The following is a 22,613-nucleotide window of genomic DNA, read 5'->3' on the forward strand; positions in this document are numbered from 1 at the left end:
AAAAAATTAAAAATTAAAAGATTAAAAATATATATATATATATATATATATATATATATATATATATAATTTAAAAAATAAAAAAATTATGGCTTTATGTGGCCAGGCAGGGAGGCTGGATTTAATCGCAACCTTGCCCCCCGCCCACCTCACCAGGCACATGGGCCCACGACAGAAGAGGTCCGATTATGAGAATCAAACCTCCCTTGCCCAAGGTCCCTGCCACTGTCGAGGTGGGTAGGGAGGAGGAGCTGTGACCATGCAACCCTGCCCCCACGCCCACCCCGATGGCCAGACAAGCCCAGGGCAGGGGAGACCCGATACTCAGAATTGGGCCTCCCCGCCCTCAGCTTGTTGGGGCATAGTTTTTAATTTTTTTATATGTTTTTTTTTTAATATTTTAATATGTTCATGCCATTATTTTATTTTATTTTCTTTAAAAAAAGGATTTTTGTTTTTGTTTTTTAAATTGTATGTTTTATTTTATTTTTTTGACTTTTTTTTTTTTTTTTTTTTTTTCTTTCTTCAGTATTTTTACTTAAAAGTTTATAATATTTTTTTTTAGAAAAAAAAAGCTTAAAATTTTATTACATTTTGTTATAAAATTCATAAAATTATCATAAAAATTTCCTATTTTTCCAATTTTTTTTCAATTTTTTCATAATTTTCTTTATTTGGTATGTCATTTTTAGTGAAAAGATATGCAAAATGTATATTTTTTGTCCTCTGTTTAAAATTATTATCTTTTAGTGGTATTGGAGTATTAATTAATGATATATAAATATATAAAAAATCTTAACGTCAAAATATTAATCTTATTATTATTATTTTTTTTTTGCAAAAAAAAAATCAATATAAAAAAACATTGCGAAGAAAAACAAAAATCGTATGTTTAGGAAACTCTTGAAAAACAAACATGTTAGGATGAAAAACAAGAAGAGGAATAAAACAACTTAAAAAATGGTTAAATAATCAACATCTAAAAATAAAATTGTGCATAATTAAGACAAGAAAATTTGAAGTGTAAAAAATATGCCTTAAAAATTGTTGATACTTTCAAAATCTGCATGAAAATCACCACCACTTAAAAAAATTATCCACAATTAATACATTAGAAAATTTAAAGTGTTAAGAATAAACCCTATAAAAGAAGTGGCTGATGTCGCATCAACGCTTTTCAAAATCAACATGAAAATCAACAACATTTTAAAAAATTTATTCATATTTGATACATAAAAAATTTTAATGTGTCAAAAATATGCTAAAAAAAAGGTGTATTCTGAATCAATACTTTTCAAAATCAAATGATTTTTTGCTACCACAAAAAAATGGATAAACGATACATTTCTCGTTTCAAAGTTTACATTGTTTTAACATGGAACACATAAATAAGATTACATTTATTTCATCATGGAAAACAATTTTGACAGAGGCAAGTTGACTAGTAATCATATCAAATTTGTTCAAATGCTCTGCAACTAAAGCCCTCCTTCATCTTGAGGTTATATAGCTTCTTCGTTACGAAAACATTATTTGATGTCATATTTTTCTAATTCAAATCATGCAGCTTTTTCCCCAACCCTTCTACTATTTTCTCACCTGCTATATTAAAGTAGACATTCTTTCCTAGGTAATGCCAAATAGTAGCCATGAATTTCTTGTCCAATAACTTCTAGGCTTCATCTATTATTGTTGGAGGTTTCTTTACCACTCCTTCAATTGGCAAATACTGATACTTTAGAATCAATGTATCCTCCATTTGTGATTTCCATAAGGCGAAATTGACCCCTTTCATTGTATCCATATCACTTATTGTATTAATCTCCATACTACTAAGAGGCCAAGATTACACCATTATCAATAAGACCCTATAGCAATGATATTAATAGTTGATAAAAAAAGGACAACAAACAAATGAATTGAAAATAAATTAACTCATAAAATCGACACATAATTTATGTGGAAAACCACATTCCGGCTAAAACAATAGGGAAAGGGAATAGAGTTTTTTTTATTAAAATAATAATAAAACTATTACATTTTTATTGGTTTCTTTTTACTCACACCCCTAAAAAAAATTCATTACAATACATAGGACAATACCATGGGCTTACCGATACCATAGATGCAAACAACTTTTAATTTGATTTGGTCTCATACCTACCAATCTTAATGTCAACAATAAAACAGTAGAACACTAAACAAATACAATAGAAGATATACCCATTATTACTCTTCTAAATAACATCATAGCTTACACCTTTGTATAAATTGAATCATTAACCTAAGCTTACTTTATTCTTTAATGAGAAATACCAAAAGTTAAAACTACAACCAAAAAATTCAAAACATAGCTTATAATGGGTACTTATTCTTGTAACAAACATATTAACTTTCATGTTTAACAACTTTAAGCATTCTTCTGTCTCTACTAAAAAGATTAGCTGATAATTCCATTTCCCCTCAAAATAAATTTTGGAAACTTCTAAGCACTTTCATTGTAATGCGGTACGTAGTGTAAGCGGGGCTGCCTAGCCTTAGTGTGCCTAACTCTACGAGAATTTGATCGAAAACTTACACAACACATCAGGTTGCAATCAATGATCGAACACATCAGGTTGCAATCAATGATCGAACTTAGTAGCACAAATGAATTAAGTTGACTTCCAAAACATTTCAAATGTTTCAAACCCTCGATCCTATCTTCCAACGCTTTGTAAAAATAAAATTGTTTATACCATTCCAAACCCATAAATTTAGTAAATGCACTCCTTATATACAGCTCCTTGAAACAAACTTAAATGAGCAAGTCAAATATGGGAAAAATCCTTTTACCTTTTCTCGTGACGCCATATAGTATAATAATAAGGTGTTATTTATTAAAGTGTCGGAAGAATTAGAGGAATGGTTTAAATATTCAAAAAATTTGTTAGTGTATGAATCATGTTTTTGATGGTGAAAATAAATTCAGTCTCATAAAAAAATTGAGGCACCCAAAATCTTAAAATTTGACAGCTATAATTTAAATTTACAAAAATCTCTACTAAATTTGATCAAAAATCCTACCAAAATTCAATGATTTTTAAAATAAATTTGCAAACTAATTAAACTAAAGCTAATAATGTACATTATATAGAAAAATAAAACGTTACCTAGAATGTCCATTACACTGCTAAAATGGAAAACCAGTCTCTTTGCAAGACATTTTTACACATATTACCTAAGAAAGTGCCTTGTGATGTTAGCGTGGTGCTTTCAACTCATATATCAAAGTTTATTCTCGACACCCTTCGTAATAATTCCTTTTTCTTTAATACATGTGTCACATTGAGATTTAAAAAATAAATTTAAATATGCCTTCCCTGTCCTCTTTATGTTACCTCAAAATAAAGCGCTTCCTCCATTCACAAGGTTTTACCATACAAGGACAGAATAAAGTTTATAGCAAAGTCCAATATTCATGACCTTGGGATGATGAATTTCAAAACTCAACCCAATACCCGAACAATTTGTACCTAAGTTTGGTTCAGTCAAGTCTCAAGTGAATGTGATAAAGGTTTCAAGTTCAAGTCTCAACTGAAATTTAAAAGCTATTAAATTTTCTTTTATGTAATAATGATATTCTAGTAATTTGAATTTAATTAAAAAAAATATTTAATAATGATTATAGTAATATTTTAATATAATTTAAATTTAATATAATTTTATTTTTCATTCAAATTTATAAAAAATTTAAATGTATTATTATTACCCTTCTTAAAAAATTTACTTATATCATATAAGTATAAGTATGTAGGAGGTTTAATTTGTTTTTTATATAATAGAGAGCATGTTATATATTTAAGTTTATTTTATTATTGTATAATATAAGTATGTTATGTATTTAAGTTTATTTTATTGATAATAAATGTATATTTTTGTTTAAATTATATATGCGATGTTACATTATGATTGATATATGAGTTTAATTTTATTTTATTATGAATTTATTTAATATTAATAAACATTAATTTTTTAAAATATAAATTATTTTTTCAAGTGTAAATTATAAATATTTTTTCTAGTCATAACATATATTCTTAAATTTTTGTAAATTTCAATGAAAGTTGTCATTTTAGTATTATGTTTTTAGTGTTATAAGACATTATGTACTTGAGAATTTAGAAATGTCAACCAATGTTTATTGTGATTCTTGATATCATCATTTGTTGCAAACAAATACAGAACCCATTAAATGATTTTCATGCATTTCTAGATTTGTGGATAACCATATGTAATGTCATTATTTCCACTTTTGCAGTATTTTTTGAAATATGGTATGTGGATGTAATGGGTTGTGGAGGTGAAAAAGACATAATTTGACTTGAAAAACACTTTGTTTCTCAAAATATCAATAGAGGAGTCTTTTGGAAGAGAATTTCAAATAAAGCTCTATGCTCAATTTAATATTATCTAATTCTCTTAATTCACATTATTTTTAAATATTACTAAATACAATGGTTGGTAATTGGATGTTCTTGATTTAAAATTTTACATTTGGCTTATGGTTTTAGGTTAGTTTCTAGAGAAAAATAATAACAATAAATTGATATATAGCAACGTCTGTAAACGATGGAAAATAATAATGATATATCAAATATATAGAAATGAAGAACCTAAATTAAAGTAGTAGAAATAAAACCTACTCATAATTACATGTATAGAAATACCTTTATCAACAATCTTATAGTGATTCCATCTACAAATCTCAATAATATATGACATTAAAAATAAAACCAGATTAATCTAATTCACCACTTTGAATCCCCAATCTACACTTATCTCAAATCATTAAAATAATTTATTTTTTTAATAATTATCTTTATTTTAAATCAAATATTTATTTATATAAATATTTATATATTTATTTTAATTAGAAATATATATTTTATTTTATATTATTAAATAAATTTCATTAATTTTAAACATTATTTAAAAAAAAAACCACATGTTTTAACACAAACTTTTTATTTTTATATTAATCTTATACTTATTACCTCAGTTTTTAAAAACCACATAAGCCACTTTTTCCAACACCTTTTTTTTTTTATTATATCAATCTTTTACTTATTACTTCATTTTTAAAAAACTATATAAACCACATTTTTTAACACAATTTTTTTATTAAATTAATCTTATTCCTATTACCTCCATATTTAACTTTTTATATTAAAAATAAATAAAATATAAATACTGAATTAAACCAAAATCTCATTCACATATATTTATTTATTAATTATATCTCTTTGATTCATATTTATTATATCTTATTTATTCATATTTATTTAATAATTATATAACATTTTAAGTTTTTCACTTCTATTTTATATTATAAATAAGTAAACAAAATATAAATGCCTAATTGAACATAATAATTTGAGTTAACTTATACATAAAGATTGTCAATTCTTACTTGCACAACAAGGTGGCCCAGATCAAACTTAATGGAATAGTCATAAATTCACTCCGTCAAAAAAATCCAGGATCAAACTTAATAGATGGAGCAAATCAAGGCTAGAAGATCACAAACAACTTGACAAATAAAAACTTGTACGAAAAATTAACATTAAATACCACCTAAAAATAAAATATATTAAAAATCAAAAGGGTGCCAATTTTACATATAATATTTTTTTCATAAATTCCACTCCATTCGATCCTATTAGTGCATAAACAAGTTCTTACGGGTTTTTGCCAAATGCAGTAATAAAGCTCTGTGACATACTGTATTTAACTTTAGAAAGAGTAAATTAATGTGAATAATATGTTTTTAGACTCTACCGACATGCCCGAAATGTTGCACAGAGCTCCGCCTGAAAGCTTTTCACTGTGAAGCAGATTGATACTGCTCTATGATGTTGAGCAAATTAGAAACATATTGAGCCCACGATTCTCTAACCAGATTCTGATTGCTATTGACCTTACTGCAGTTCAGGCGGATTTCTCCGCTTGTCCCCGTTAGAGGACTTATGTTTCCCATGTTGATCATTGAGTTGGAGAAATTGGAGAAAAAATCAGTCTGACTACTGGTGTAGTCATTCACGATAGAAATGGTGCTGGCTCCCGTTGTGTTAAGCAGTTCTTGATCTGACTGGAGCAGTCCCATTTCATTTTGGAGATTTATGTAATAGTTGTTGTCGAAGGTGTTTGGAGTGCCCGGATCAAGTGGTGTTAGGATGCTCCCGTTACCATTCAGTGGGCACGTGCTTTGCAGGGTGGATAGATAAGATGAATTCAGCGTCGGATCCGGATTGCCCGTTCCGCTGAAATTGTAAAGTCTGCTGCTGAACACTGTGCAGCGAGCTTGTCCGATTGTGTGCGCCCCTGAATACAGTAAATACCAAATTTATAGATGCACACAAAGACTTTGAATCTGTGAAATGACTGTAACAAAGGAGAAGGCATTGAATCTATGAAATGAATGTAACACAGGAGGAGGCATTCTTATGTAAATTTATAGATGCACACAAAGACTTTGAATCTGTGAAATGACTGTAACAAAGGAGAAGGCATTGAATCTATGAAATGAATGTAACACAGGAGGAGGTATTTTTATGTAAATTTATTTAAGTTTTCTGTCTAAATCTGTTTTTTCATCTGGTCTTGACTATCATATTGGATGGTTCGAAAGGAGTTGGCAAAAATTCTGTTTTAGGACTTTTACTTAAAATTTAAATCACGTAAGCCTGAATTAAGATTTTTTTTTTTTTTTTAACTAAAGAAAATGTGCCATGAATTGAACACACTAGTTGTGGGACCAAACCATTAGCCCATAAGGGTTGTAGGGACCAAACCTTCTCACTAAACAATTGAACCACATCTGGAGTTTATTGAATTAGATTAGCCTTACACCAAGGAAAATATCTTATTCACGAGTGAATTTTTTTTAATCTTATTTATTATTATTGTCATTATTTTACATTTTTTTATTATTATTTTATAATAATGGTTATGAAAAGCTTTTATTTTTGTTTTTAAAATTTTTATTTTTATGTGTTTCATGGTTTCCATAGATTGGTGAATTCAGCTAACTCAAACATGGAATATGACCTAGAAGCTAACTAAAACATGGAGCCTAACTGCCAGAGTGTCACAGAGTTTGAACCAATGAATCTCCCCATAACAAAAGTACTAACTAGCGGCCATTTGAACTAACACTTAAGGCTATGAAGAGTATGTGGTATTGTTGAAATACTTGAAATAAAATTAGCTTAGCTATATAAATTAAATGAGTTAAATCTCAATAAACACCCATAAACATCAAGCTATTACAAAACTTTAAAATTAAAAATATACAAAATAACTAAATTATAACTTTATTTTAAATTATTATTAATTATAAGAAAAATATCACAAAAATTAATATATCAGCTAAACATGTATATGTTTATAATAATATGTTACAAGATTCTTACCTCTAGAGATTTTATATTTGTAAATAAAATTTGTTACAGTACTATAGCCCAATGCCTTGGCTTATAAATAACACTTGCTCTAAAAGTCATAACTCATTCATTTCATATGAAACTTGTACATATGATAATTAATCAATTTAATTGGAAGTGTAGAAATGACATAACTATTTTAAAGATAAATTTCAATCTCTAATATGTACCTACTATTAAGAATATTTTAGAATATTTAGTATACGTTAAATCTCTCCATTCACTTAATAATTATTAATATTTAAATTAAAAATTCTAGAAATTATATTTTAAAATAAATAAACATAAAAATTAATTCACAACTAAATTAAAATTAAACTTTAATATAATTTTTTTAGGTTAAAAATGACTAAAAATATAAGAATTTATTAATATCTCTTTCTCGTCTGTCTATGTATTTTTTAATTGAAAAACAAAAATTCTGAAACCCTATACCTACACACCTATACACTGGTAAATCTACTTACAAATAGATTCCAAATACCAAAATTCCAGAGACCAGAATTGATAACAAAACTTACTTTCTTATTACTTGTAGCTTTCTACACGACTACCTATGAAAATAAAATAGAATATGTGTAAAAATCGTCTCCAATAAAATAGAATGGGTAAAAATCGTCTCCATCCGTTCAAAGCAAAATTGGTTGAAACACAAGTTGAGGAATATGTGACAAAGCAACTACATCCATTAGCGAGAGTCCCACATCCTGAAACTTTGTTGTGATGTTCGAGAGGTTGTCAGTTGGTGCAGGGATGGCCGTGTTTGCAAGAGTTGCGTTGGCAGTGGTGCTGTCCCGTCTTCCCAACTGTATAGTCCACGATGGACCGCCAGACTGCACCATTTGATTGTTATGGTGATCATGTTACACAACTTCTATATATCTTCGCTTTTAGGAGTTTTATGGTGATCATGTTACGCAACTTCTATATATCTTCACTTTTGTTGGATCAGGTGCACAACAAACTTAATTAAACACACAGCAGAAAAATAAACAAGCACATAAGACACAACTTTTAACGTGGTTCACCCAACCAATCTGGGCTACGTCCACCAAACATAGGCATCAGAAGTTTATTAATCAAATTAGGAGATTACATCATGAAATCCTCACACTCTCTTAGCAAATCATCCGAATGACTACCTGTTATATAGCATAGAGAATCTAACAGCCTCATAACTCCCTCACATCAAATATAGGAGGCATTAACTCCCTCCCAACAACCTGGAGCTAATCTAGGAACTGAATCCCTATTGTTGTCATCCTTCAGAGATTTTTGCCTATTTGACTAAAACAGAAAATCTCAACAATCTCCACCTTGACAACAATTCGCCTGATGCCCTGTTATTATTATTTTATCTTTTCTGCAAGCCAAGAGAAGCCAAACACCAGCGTAGCTTCTCCAACAAAACTAGTTTCGTGAACATGTCTGCACAGTTCTCCTTTGTATGCACCTTTTCAAGAGAAACTCCCCTTTCAGTGATAACCTGTCTTACAAAATGATATTTGATTGGAATATGCTTTGACTTACTATGATAGGCCGGATTCTTAGCCAAATGTATTGCACTTTGACTGTCACAAAGTAACCTGATGTTATCCTGTAACCTACCAAACTCACCAAGCAAACCTTTCAACCAAACCGCCTCTTTGCAAGCATGAGAAGCAGCAATGTATTCTGCTTCAGTAGTGGACAAAGCAACAATGTTCTGTAGCTTTGACATCCAGCTTATAGCTCCACCTGCAAGAGTAAAGACGTACCCTGAAGTTGATCTTCTCTTATCCAAATCACCTGCAAAATCGGAATCAACATATCCGCAAACAAATTCACTACTCTTATTGTAAGAAATACAATAACTACTTGTGCCTCTCAAGTACCGAAGCACCCATTTCACTGCTGACCAGTGTTCTTTACCCGGATTTGCAATGTACCTACTGACAACCCCAACTCCATGAGAAATATCTGGTCGCGTACACACCATCGCATACATCAAACATCCTACTACATTGGCATAAGGAATTCGAAACATATAATCCTTTTCTTCATCTGTATTAGGACATAAACTCGAAGAAAGCTTAAAATGGGAAGCTAAAGGGACTGACACGGGCTTCACATTATTCATACCAAACCTCAAAAGTATTTTCTCAACATACTTCTGTTGTGATAGCCACAGCTTACCATTGCCCCTGTCTCTGAAAATCTCCATGCCCAAAATCTGTCTTGCCGCTCCTAGATCTTTCATATCAAACGTCCTTGCCATCTGAGTCTTCAACCTGTTGATTTCTTCAATGCTTTTGCTTGCTAAAAGCATATCATCAACATATAACACTAGGATAATGAACATGCCATTATTTAACTGCTTAAAGTAAACACAATGATCATATTCACTTCTTACATATTTCTGACTCAACATGAAAGAATCAAACTTCTTATACCACTGCCGAGGCGACTGCTTCAGGCCATATAATGACTTCTTGAGCCTGCAGACAAATTTCGCATTGCGATGCTGAACAAACCCTTCCGGTTGTTCCATATATATTTCCTCATCTAAATCACCATGTAGAAATGCAGTCTTAACATCTAACTGCTGCAACTCCAAATCAAACAAAGCCACTAATGCTAACACAATTCTAATTGAAACAATTTTAACCACTGGTGAAAATATCTCATGAAAGTCTATGCCAGCTTTCTGAGAAAACCCTTTTGCAACCAGCCGAGCTTTGTACCTGTCTTCCGTATCATTCACACCCCATTTCAGCTTGAGCACCCACTTGAATCCCACAGTTTTCTTGCCTTTGGGAAGTTCAACCAGATCCCATGTACCATTCTTACCTAAGGCCATCATTTCTTCCTTCATGGCTGCTTTCCATTTGTCACTATTTGAACCTTCTACAGCTTCCTGATAACACAAAGGTTCATCATCATTAGCGATCAAAGCAACTGAAGTAACATGATCATCATACCTTCTCGGACGGCGTTTAATCCTTGTAGACCTCCTTAAGAATGTTTCTGGTGCTTCCACAATTGGCTGTCTATCAACTGTAGGAATTTCTTCATGATCGCCATCTGAGACCTGTTCATGTCCTCCATCTAAACCCTGTTCATAATCTGATTCTGAAACTTGTTCATGACTAGAATCTGAACTATGGTCGTTATGACTATCATTAGAAATGCTGTCAAACTGAATATGCTGGAAATCAGATACATCATCCTGTTTCAATCTTCTATCTACATCTAATTGTACAAGAGAGGATTCATTAAACTTTACATCTCTGTTGATGATGATTTTGTGGGTAGTAGGATCCCACAATCTATATCCCTTCGTTCCATCACCATACCCAAAAAAGATATACCTTTTAGACTTTGGATCTAATTTAGTTCGCTGATGTTTAGGCACTAGAGCATATGCATCACAACCAAACACTCTGAGTTTAGAATAGTCACAAGGGTGTCCTGTCCATACCTCTTGCGGAACCTTGCAGTCTATTGCTGTTGATGGAGACCGGTTTATCACATAACAAGCGGTTGCCACTGCTTCCGTCCACAACTCCTTCGGCAACCCGGCGTTACTCAGCATACACCTTGCTCTCTCTAGAAGAGTCCTGTTCATGCGTTCAACAACTCCATTCTGCTGAGGAGTATAAACCGTGGTCTTATGTCTTTCGATCCCTGCATCCTTGCAATAGCTGTCAAACTCCTTGGAGGAAAACTCACCACCATTGTCAGTTCTTAAACATTTTATAGTTCTACTAGTGCTGTTTTCTACCAATGCTCTAAACTGCTTGAAAACTGTAAAAACATCAGACTTCTTTTTCAACATGTAGACCCAAACTTTCCGAGAATAGTCATCAATGAATGATACAAAATAAGACGAGCCACCATATGAAGCTGTAGGAGCTGGACCCCACACATCTGAATGGATATAATCAAGTATGCCTTTACTAGTATGTTTGCATGTTTTAAACTTTTGTTTACTTTGTTTACCAAACAGACAATGTTTACAGAAATCCAATTTTCCATATCTTAGATTAGGAAGTAACTTTTGGTCAGCCAAAATTTTCAATCCTCTTTCACTCATATGCCCCAATCTTTGATGCCATAAGTGAATGGAACTACTATCATGTTCAGACACAGACACATGATCTGACCCAGTTCTACCTTCTAACTGGAATAGAATTCCTACTTTCTTAGCTTTCATAACTAGTAAGATGCCTTTGTAAATTTTCATTACTCCACCTTGAATTACAGTTTTATATCCATTTGAATCAAGTGCTCCTAATGAAATCAAATTTTTCCTTAAATCTGGTACATGCCTCACATCAGTTAATATTTTTGTTGTCCCATCAAACATTTGTAGTTGTATGCTCCCAATTCCCACAATATTACATGTTACATCATTACCCATGTACACAACACCATCATCAATTGATCTATATGTTTTAAACCAATCTCTATGTATACACATGTGGTTAGATGCCCCAGAATCTAACAACCAATGTTGATCATGTTTTGAAACATTAACTGACAATACTTCATCACTCATACCTGAACCAGATACTGAACCTGTATCTGTGGTGTTGGCTTCCTTCTTTTCTGTCGAAGAGCCTTCTTTAGCAGCCTGCTTTCGCTTCCAACAATCCTTTTTCAGATGTCCAGCCTTGCCACAATGCCAGCACTTCACCTTGGGCTTCTTTCCTTTGGACTTTGAACGAGAGTCGCTATGCTTTCCCCCGGAGTGTCTCTCTCGTGAGCGACCTCTGGCCATCATTACCTCTGATGTAGAGGTGTCTGCATTCAACCTCTTCCTCGTCTCCTCAGCCAACAAGGCTCCAACAACATCATCAAACTCAAGAATTTCTGATGTACTAAAACTTATGGAAGTGACAAAGTGATCCCAGGATTCAGGCAAAGAACATAATAGAGTTATTGCCTTATCCTCTGAATCAAATTTCACATCTAGACTGTTTAATTGCACCAACAAGGTATTAAAAACATTCAGGTGATCAACAATTGAGGTACCTTCTTTCATCCGCAAACTGTAAAGCTTCCGCTTCAGGAGAATCCGATTTGTCAAAGATTTTGTCATATAGAGCTTCTCAAGCTTCGACCACAAGCCTGCGGTGGTTTTTTCTGACACAATGTTGAACAGAACATCGTCCGCCAGACATAACCGAATTGCGCTCAGAGCTCTATCGTCCATCTCATCCCATTCATCCTCCATCATGGAAGGAGGCCTTTTATTTTTCCCCAACAGTGCTTTTGCCACACCTTGTTGAACCAGCAGATCGTGCATCTTCACCTTCCAGATCTCGAAATTATTTTTCCCATTAAATTTCTCAATTTCAAACCGGGCACTTTGAGTTTTCGCCATCTGCATCAACAAAAAAAATACAATAATCTCCAATATCCAACCAGCAATAAAAAAAAAAATTGCCTTTGCCTTTGATTTTACACAAAAAATCTGCCTATGCCTTTGATTTTACACAACAAAAAAACTGCCTTATTACAGTATATAAAGACCTCCGGCAAAAAACAATTTTTTTTTTGTTTTATCAACTTTTGTTTCAAGTATTTTGATGGATGTCCATTTAATCCTCCATTTAACACGCGTTCACCCACTTTAACTTACTCCACCATTTACACTTTCCATTACCTTAGCATGGTATATATCACATGCGTTTCCACTTTAACTTTTTACACATATACATGTAAAGCACAACGCATACCAAAAAAACATATATATCCACGCTGTTATGTTCTTGGTGTATATTTGCACCGCTGTTTATATGTTCCAATGTGATAATATATATCATACCAATGGTTAGTAAAACAGGAAAAAGCCACGCCGTATTTTTTCAATTATATTCACGCTGTGGTAAAAAGACCAGAGGCACAACAAACAACAAAATCATCGAGAGCTGCTCATTGGGATATAATTTCCATACAACAAAATCAAAAATTGTGAATTGGGATCTCAGGGTAAAGAAATCGATGGACGGCCTAACACCACAAAAAAACAGCCACACGCAACTCCTTCGTTGACGGAGTATGATGCTAATCCTTACCTTCCAGCAAACAACCCGTCTGGAATTATTCAAATGGGCTTGGCAGAAAACGAGGTAGATATCATACATATCTATTCATGTGCTATCATTTTTCATACACATTTCCGCTGGAAAACAATTTATTTGGTGCATGTTCTATCATTTTTCTCACATTTGCGTTTGCGTTTTTCTGAGATTTTAAATAAACACCAGCACGCACACTAATACGCAGCTATTTAATACGCACCAGAATTTTAAATACCACGCACCAGCAATTTAAATACCAGGTATCAGCGCTCCGTTGAACAAAAGTCCGCGCTCCAGCAATATGCAACTCCACGCGCGCTGCCAGCAAACGATCCAGGCTATCCTCTCTGCACCAGCACCTCCAACATGCTCTGATACCAATTGTTGGATCAGGTACACAGCAAACTTAATTAAACACACAGCAGAAAAATAAACAAGCACATAAGACACAGCTTTTAACGTGGTTCACCCAACCAATCTGGGCTACGTCCACCAAACATAGGCATCAGAAGTTTATTAATCAAATTAGGAGATTACATCATGAAATCCTCACACTCTCTTAGCAAATCATCCGAACGACTGCCTGTTATATAGCATAGAGAATCTAACAGCCTCATAACTCCCTCACATCAAATATAGGAGGCATTAACTCCCTCCCAACAACCTGGAGCTAATCTAGGAACTGAATCCCTATTGTTGTCATCCTTCAGAGATTTTTGCCTATTTGACTAAAACAGAAAATCTCAACAACTTTTAGGAGTTTTAGTGTTTTAAGCAGTGAAATCTAATTCAGAAAATCAGAGATATCAGAAAGTAAAACACTAACTCAAATAAAATCAAATAAATAACTGTAATCTCTATACAGACCAATACGACTGACTGCTCTGCAGCAATGGCACAAGAAACCGTTGCGGTGCATGCACTCTCTAGTGCAGACTTGATGTTGTCCACAACATCAAAGCCTCTGAGGGAATTGTTGTTGGGAACTGCTGTCTTTTCCCCTGTAAAATTGGCCGTGTCATCTAAAAGAACAGATCCATCACAGCCCTTGAAATCAATGAGAGAATGAAGTATTAGTATTAGAAATCCGCTGGGTACAAATCTACTGAATAAAGAGACATATTGCTACTTACATTAACGAAGCAGTCGTGAAAATGCATACGAAGGAGAGAGGCCGCAATCCTTGAATCGTTTTGCAGAGCTTGCTGGATGACCTGCCCCACTATATTGGTAACGTTGGGGCATGTACTCTGGTAAAAGGTAAGGCTCAGCTGAGAACTGGTGCATTGAAGGAATGCAAATGCAAATGCAATCCATGTAATATGAGTTGAACACCATCCTGTCAGGCCAGGAGTAACTCCAATTTGGCAGAAAACTCAGAAAAACTGATTCATTTTATTACATTAGGTAGCTATTGTTATATACAAGAATGTGACTGCTCAATTCATCTTCTGATGACTGTTAACATTCCAGGTTCACCCAACCGCAGAGGATTAGGTGTCAACATTCCCCCCCTTAATCTGAAGGGATGTTGGTGAGTCCAAGCATCATTCTGAATCTTTCAAGCTTTTCTTTTCCAAGTGCTTTGGTGAAGATGTCTGCAATTTGCTCATTTGTGGAACAATGACGGAGATGGATTGTTTTGGCCTCAACATGATGTCGGATCAGATGATATTTAGTATTGATGTGCTTTGTACGATCATGGAACTTTGGATTCTTGGCCAACTTTATTGCTAACGTGTTATCAATCATGAGTGTAGTTGATTGTACTTGTTTTACCTGCAAATCTTCAAGAATTTTCTTGAGCCACACAATTTCTTTCGTTGCTTCAGCTGCTGCCACGTATTCTGCTTCTTTTGTGGAATCTATTGGAACTGATTGTTTGTGTGATCTCCAAGAGACAGCTCCTGATCCAAGACTCATAGCATATCATGAAGTAGATACCCCAGTTTCTTTGTCTCCATTGAAGTCTAAATCAGAGTATCCAATCAAGTTGAAGTCGTCCACCTGTGTATACTTGATTCCAAGGTCTTGAGTTCCCTTCAAGTACCTTAGAACTATTTTTGCAGCAGACCAATGTCCCTCACAAGGCTTTTGCATAAACCTGGAGATGATTCCAACAGCAAATGAAATGTCTGGTCTGGTAGTAGTGAGGTAGATGAGACTTCCTACAAGTTGTCTATACTTTGTTGCATCCTCAAATTCCTTTCCTTCAATAGATGTGAGCTTTAAGTTTTCTTCCATTGGAGTAGAAAGAGGATTGCACTCTGTCATGCCAAATCTGTTTAACAAATCTCCAATGTATTTCTTTTGAGAAAGAAATATGGATTTTGGATGTTGGGTTACTTCAATGCCAAGATAGTAATGAACATAGCCCAAATCAGTCATTTCAAAACTTTTTCCCAATTCCTTCTTTATGGATGCAATGTAGCTTTCATTGTTCCCTGTCATTAAAAGATCATCTACATATACCACAAGATATACAACTGTTTTGCCAACTTTCTTGACAAATAAAGTTGCATCATCAACATCAAAATGATTGAAGTTGAGTTTCAGAAGATGCTCAGTTAGTTTTTCATACCAGGCTCGCAGTGCTTGTTTGAGGCCATACAAGGACTTCACAAGTTTGCATACTTTTTTTTCATGTCCTTTCACAGCAAATCCTTCAGGCTGGGACATAAAAACATTCTCTTTTAGATCTCCATTCAGGAATGCAGTTTTTACATCCATTTGATGGACTTTCCAACTGTTCTGAGCTGCTAGTGCAAAGAGTGTCCGGATGGTGGCCCATTTTGCTGTGGGGGCAAAATTTTCCTCATAATCGACCCCTTCCTTCTATGCAAAACCTTTTGCCACAAGCCTAGCTTTGTGCTTGTCAAGTGAGCCATCAGCTTTGTATTTGTTCTTGTAGACCCACTTGCAGCCAATTGGTTTGGCTCCAAATGGAGGATCAACCAGCTTCCAAGTGCCATTCTTTATGAGGGCATCATACTCCTTTTTCATCACTTCTTTCCATTCATCATGAGAAGCAGCTTCTTTGAAGGAAGTTGGTTCAAAATCTGTAGACAAATTCAATTCACAATCATAAGTAACATCCATATCAACAGGCGAATTAGAGTCATCTACATCACCTCCATCTTGTCGGTTTGAATTTCTGGTTCCTGTTTTTCCAATTTCATCAGGATGAACACTTTCAAGTGTCTTTGTCAGCCACTTTGGGGGACCTTTCTGAGATGGTCCAGGCTGCTCTGTTGATTGAGTTGGGATTGAATCAAGATTGAGTCTCCCAATTCTATCAATTACATCACTTAAAGCATCATCCGTTGTTGGAGTTTCATGCAGAGGAGATCGTTCTTCAGAAGAAGATTCCACATGTTGTTGTAGTATAGGAATCCCCCGTTCAAGATGTGGAATCTGATTATCAAATTCTTGAAATGATTTCGTTTTTGTGAATCTATCCAAGCAATCAAGTTGCCTCTCAACAACATTGTCAGATTTGGATGATTCAAGAAAAATGACATCTCTAGATACAACAAACTTTTTATTTACTTCATCATAGAGGCGGTATGCTTTAGAGGTGTTTGAATACCCCAGGAAGATACACTTATGACTTCTAGCACCAAGTTTGTTTCTATGTACCTTTGGTATCAAAGCATAACAAGTGGAACCAAAGATCTTGAGATGTTTTACCGAAGGAACATGTCCATACCACAATTCATAAGGAGTCTTGTTTCTTATAGCATTAGATGGACATCTATTCTTTATATATGCAGCACATAGAACAACATCAGCCCAAAACATTATCTTTACATTTTTGAAGAAAAGCATGGATCGTACCATATTCAAGATTGTTCTATTCATTCTTTCAGCTACACCATTCTGTTGGAGATTATAAGGCACAGTTGTTTGATGTTTGATCCCATGTTGGCGAAGATAGTTTTCAAATTCATTTGATGTATATTCTTTTCCATTATCAATGCGAATAGACCCAATATGAGATTGTGTATCATTTTCAATCCATTTATGAAAATTCTTGAATGTTTGAAAAGCATCAGATTTGTTCTTCAATAAATAAACCCAACACATTCCGGTGTAATCATCAATAAATTTCATGATATATTTATTTCCATTTGCAGAAGGAACAGGCATTGGACCACATAAATCTGAATGAATGAGTTCAAGCTTCCTATGTGCTCTTGAATGTGAATCATGAAAAGATTGTTTGATATGCTTTCCTAGAATGCAAGCATCACATTGCTTATGTTTCCTAGGAATTGTAGGCAAACCAGCAACACCATTTTTCTTCAATAAGCGGAGACTGTCATAGTTTAAATGTCCAAATCTAGCATGCCATAATAAACTTGATGGAAGTGTACCTTCTTCATGATGACAAATATATGAGAAATGTTGTGCATGAGCAGAGGTTCCTTGCAGTTTGAGAAGCCTTTCTTCTTCTATTCCCCTCATGACAAATGAGTGGTCAGATGCTTTTCTTACCTCAAGCTTGCCATCAAACATATGAATGGAGTGACCTTGCTAGCGGATGTGGACCAAGGACAGCAAGTTTCTCTTGAGCTATGGGAGATATAGAACATGATCCAGAAGAAAGTCTGGAAGACCAGGCAGTTTAAGCCTGATTGTGCCAAGCCCTGACGGCTTGATTTTTGACTGATCTGCAAAGTATACTGCTCCATCAACATTGTCAGTGAAATCTTCAAAAAAATCTTTTTTATGAGTCATATGACAGGTTGCTCCTGAATCAAGCAACCAATCATTTTTCGAAGAAGTAAGTGAAGAATTAAACAAATCTTCATTTACTCCAATGTTACATTGTGCCTCAATATAGTGAGCGGATTCAGGTGATTTACCTTTGTTTGTATCATCAGTTTTACCTTTCTGCTGGTTTCTTTTCTGCTCAATTTTGTCCCATGGTAGCTTGCATGTAGAAGCATCATGCGATCCATTTCGTTTGCAGCGAATGCAATGTAAGTCTGCCTTTTCTCCTTGAGAATGTCTGCCCCCCCTTCCTCTGAAGTATCTTCCTCTTCCTCTTCGTCCACCTCTTCCTCTTCTAGAATCTTGAGCAGGATGCTTTTCGTTATGAGCAAGGCACACAGTCTCTTCAGAAGATTCAGGAACTGTCTTCTTTCCAAAGGCTTTCTCTCTTTCAGCAAACTTTTTCACAAGAGAGTCAAAGGTTATATCTTTAAGATTTCCATTTGCTTGTAAAGACTCAAGATAATTGGAGTAGGTAGGATAGAGTACCTTGAGAAAAGCAATAAGAGGGATATCCAACTCAACCTTAGTGGATTTAATATCATGCATTATAGAATTTACTTCAGATGCAAGAGCAAGAGGATCATTATTTTTCAGTTCAAGAGTGAAGAGTTTAATCATGAGCTGAACAACTTCAAGTGCAGAATGTGAGTCATAGAGTTCTTTCAGCTTTTGTAAAGCTTCAAAGGCAGTTGAATATGATGAAATATGGCGACTCACCTCTTCATTTACAGATGCTGTGATTAATGCATAGGCTTTGTTGTTCTTGTTTTCCCAAATGACGAGCTCTTTGTCTAATGTAGGCTGCACTGGGTCATTGTCTCCTTCTCCGACACACACTCCCTTCCACAACTCATTGAAGATGAGGGTATGTTTTATCATCCGGGACCATTCAAGATAGTTCTCCTTGCCAGTGAGAACTATTCCTACCATAGAGATGATTGAATGCATTCTGTAAAAATACTTCTGTTGATATACAGTGAAATTGTACTCAAAAGGGCAAAAAAAAAAATTCAAACACTTTTATGTATTGTTTCTTCAAATCCCTCCAAGGATCCTCATATAATATATCCACCATATTCCATATCTACAAACTATTCAAACAGCGTCCAAAAATTTACTCAAGCAAGATGGTCAATATATATATATATATATATATATATATATGCTGGTCAATCATCAGGCGTCCAAAACTCAAACGCTGGTCAACATCATTCAAGCCACAGTTCAATGGGACAGCGCATTCAAAACATATATAAACCACGCATTAATTCAGCACCGCTTTAATATAAGCCACAGCAACAGGCATTAATTCAGCACCGCTATCTCAAATAAAAAGAACACCGCATATAGCTATTCAGGTCTTTGTCAGCACCATTATCTCAAAAAAAAAGGAGCACTGCATGACAGCCTCAACTCCAAAAGATCTATCAAAAAATTTTGCAATTAAAGCTATAGGATTGAATTTGGTAAATAACGCACGTCTGGACAACTTTTCACACGCATATATATGAACTGTTATATATGGGACGCATTTTAGGATAGTCTGTACCATTGAGAAAATTCATGTTAAAAATTATCTCCCGCCAGCTTTAAGCGTATTGCTTAACCAATCCAATCCTTCAAAACATGCCTTCACCATTTATTGCTGAAGTCTTGAATATAACCCATTGTCGACTTTGATCTTGTGCAATTCGAGAGCCTTAGTTACTGTAGCATTGTTGACAGAGACCACCACGCTTCGAACCAGGGTGAAAAGAACCACGGGTATGCAAGAGCAGATGACTACAGAAATGGATGAGGCAACCCCTGAAGCAATAGCATTAATGCCGCTTAGAATTGAACAAATTCCTCAATCGTTGTTCGGCGTTCAAGACGCAGCGACGACAGCCAAAATTGATGAGAATGCCAATGGAATCGAACAAAGTAGTAGGTCCGATGTCGATCATCCAAACAACACAACACCTCAACACAATGTCTCAACAAATGTCTCAACACAGAATACGACCCCTTCAGCACAGCATGCAGTGACACCCTTCAACAGATATATTCAGGAATGAACGAGATTTGCAGAGTTTCGACAGAGATTTTAGCATAGAAGCGAAATGAGCTCGGACAGGCCATCATCAGGACAGAAGGGAATATGGCAGTGGCAAATCATCTCAGGACAGAGGCAGAGGAGCGCTCAGTGGACATAATGACAGAGGCATTTGAGGATAGAGCTCAAGCCAGCGTACAACCCACAGTAGCAAAACTGAAGGGAGTTACGACTATTTTTAGAACTGGCTCTGATACCATGTCAGGCCAGGAGTAACTCCAGTTTGGCAGAAAACTCAGAAAAACTGATTCATTTTATTACACTAGGTAGCTATTGTTATATACAAGAATGTGACTGCTCAGTTCATCTTCTGATGACTGTTCACATTCCAAGTTCACCCAACCGCAGAGGATTAGGTGTCAACACATCCAAAAGCCATGATGATTCATTTCACTCGAAATGACATGACACTATCCTTGAAACATTGTGTAGAGTTTACTGTATAATATACCTCACAAGACTGCTAACAATGGGCTACGTATTCTGCTAAAAAGTCAAGTGATCACCTGTGCGCTGGCACATCCAGTCAATGCAAATCCAATCCAGAAACTATGCGATGGAAAGAATCAATGTAATCCACGCGATAGTTCAGAACAAACTAATAACTAACTTAATCTAGGGGGTGTAATTGTAAGACCCACCACTGTGAAAATATGTTGCCTCATAATTAGAAAACCATGTTAGTACCTTTTCACATTGAAAAAGTATTTTATTAAATGAGAATAAAACAATATGTAAAATGAATAAACTAATTATTGACTTTTGACTTATAACATGGTGTCTGATATTTAATCCCAAATCAATTAACATAACTCATTGAGATGAGACAATTAATGATCCATCGGGTGATTTATGGGTGAAAATAATGCCTTCCCTCACACGAAACCCGGTACTCAGCCACTGACTTGTAAACTTAGGGTTGAAATAGTGCCTTCCCTCACACGAAACCCGGTACTCAGCCGGTGACTTTTAACTTTATGGGTGAAAGTAGTGCTTTCCCTCACGCGAAACCCGGTACTCAGCCGACGACTTTTAACTTGAGATCAATCGCGATATTTTATATCTATCCGACAAGGAGCCACGGCTGACCGTCGGCCTAGAATTTTCAAAATATTTAACTATATATATATATATATATATATATATATATATATATATATATATATATATATATATATATATATATATATATATATATATATATATATATAACCATTTCTGAGAGAAGATTCCTCTCACAATGAATCCCACTGGTTGGTTCGCAACGCTTCGACAAAAGCATCCCGATGTGATTTTCGCCGAAAAATCTTCTCTCAAACTTGATATAGATCACAGAAGCCTAAATTCAATATATATAACTTTATCCTTGATAAAATATCATCTTAATATTATTTATGCAATACTTGATAATTGATATTCCAAATTTTTTTTAATAACACATTTGATCATCTGTGCAGATTATAAAGTATAACCATTATCTAACACCTTTGTTTAATCCTACCCCCAGGACTTACTCCGAGAGTTATCTATTTTAAAAGAAAAATAATAAAAATATAAACACAAAATAACATAGTTGTTGAATTGAAACGTGAAACTCAGAGATTGTGTTGGCCGTTTTTCTTAAATCTAGTATTTAATTTATCATCCACTTCAAAATGGCACTGGCTCCACCTGGGGATAGTTCTTTTTCCACAGAAGCACTAAGAACCGCAGATCAGTGCCTTCACCTCGGGCATGGAGACACATATAGCTTAACCAATTTAAATTCTATGGAATTTGTACAATGAATTCACTCTAGTATCTACAATGACAGGATGCTTGTGTTTCAGAACTGGAAGTAATGTTTGAGGTACTGCCCATTGACAGGAAACTGTAAAGATTTACCATCAAATTTTTCCAGGAAGAATATATTATTTTCCCTTGCTTCTATGATCTTGAATGGGCCATACCAAAGAGGATCAAACTTCCCATGTTTACCCTTATCTTCTCTTCTAGTATCCCACCTTAATACAAGGTCTCCAACTTTAAAATCAATCTCTTTGGCTTTTCTATCAAAAATACCCTTCATCTTTGATTGATACATAATCAAGTTGTCTCTTACCTTATCCCTGCTTTCACTTAATTCCACTACCTTATGCATCCTTCTTATCAGAGCATTGGGTTCTTCTTTTTCCTCCTGAATCATTG

At 34.5% G+C, this 22,613-nt stretch overlaps 1 protein-coding gene across 1 annotated transcript; it reads right to left on the reverse strand.

The window, feature by feature from the left end:
- Positions 1-5,799: 5,799 nt before the first annotated feature.
- Positions 5,800-19,999, reverse strand: LOC149151180 (peroxidase A2-like). The gene is made up of 5 exons (XM_089443082.1): positions 19,996-19,999; positions 14,686-14,891; positions 14,420-14,599; positions 8,156-8,317; positions 5,800-6,367 (listed from the first exon to the last, which is right to left on the reverse strand). Exons 1-5 carry the CDS (start codon positions 19,997-19,999, stop codon positions 5,864-5,866), a joined length of 1,056 nt encoding a protein of 351 aa, XP_089299208.1. The 3' UTR covers positions 5,800-5,863.
- Positions 20,000-22,613: the final 2,614 nt, after the last annotated feature.

Source organism: Pinus tabuliformis, chromosome 9 (genome assembly GCF_031772625.1).
Source record: "Pinus tabuliformis cultivar Carrire ecotype Pingquan chromosome 9, CPIR1, whole genome shotgun sequence".
NCBI lineage: Eukaryota > Viridiplantae > Streptophyta > Pinopsida > Pinales > Pinaceae > Pinus > Pinus tabuliformis.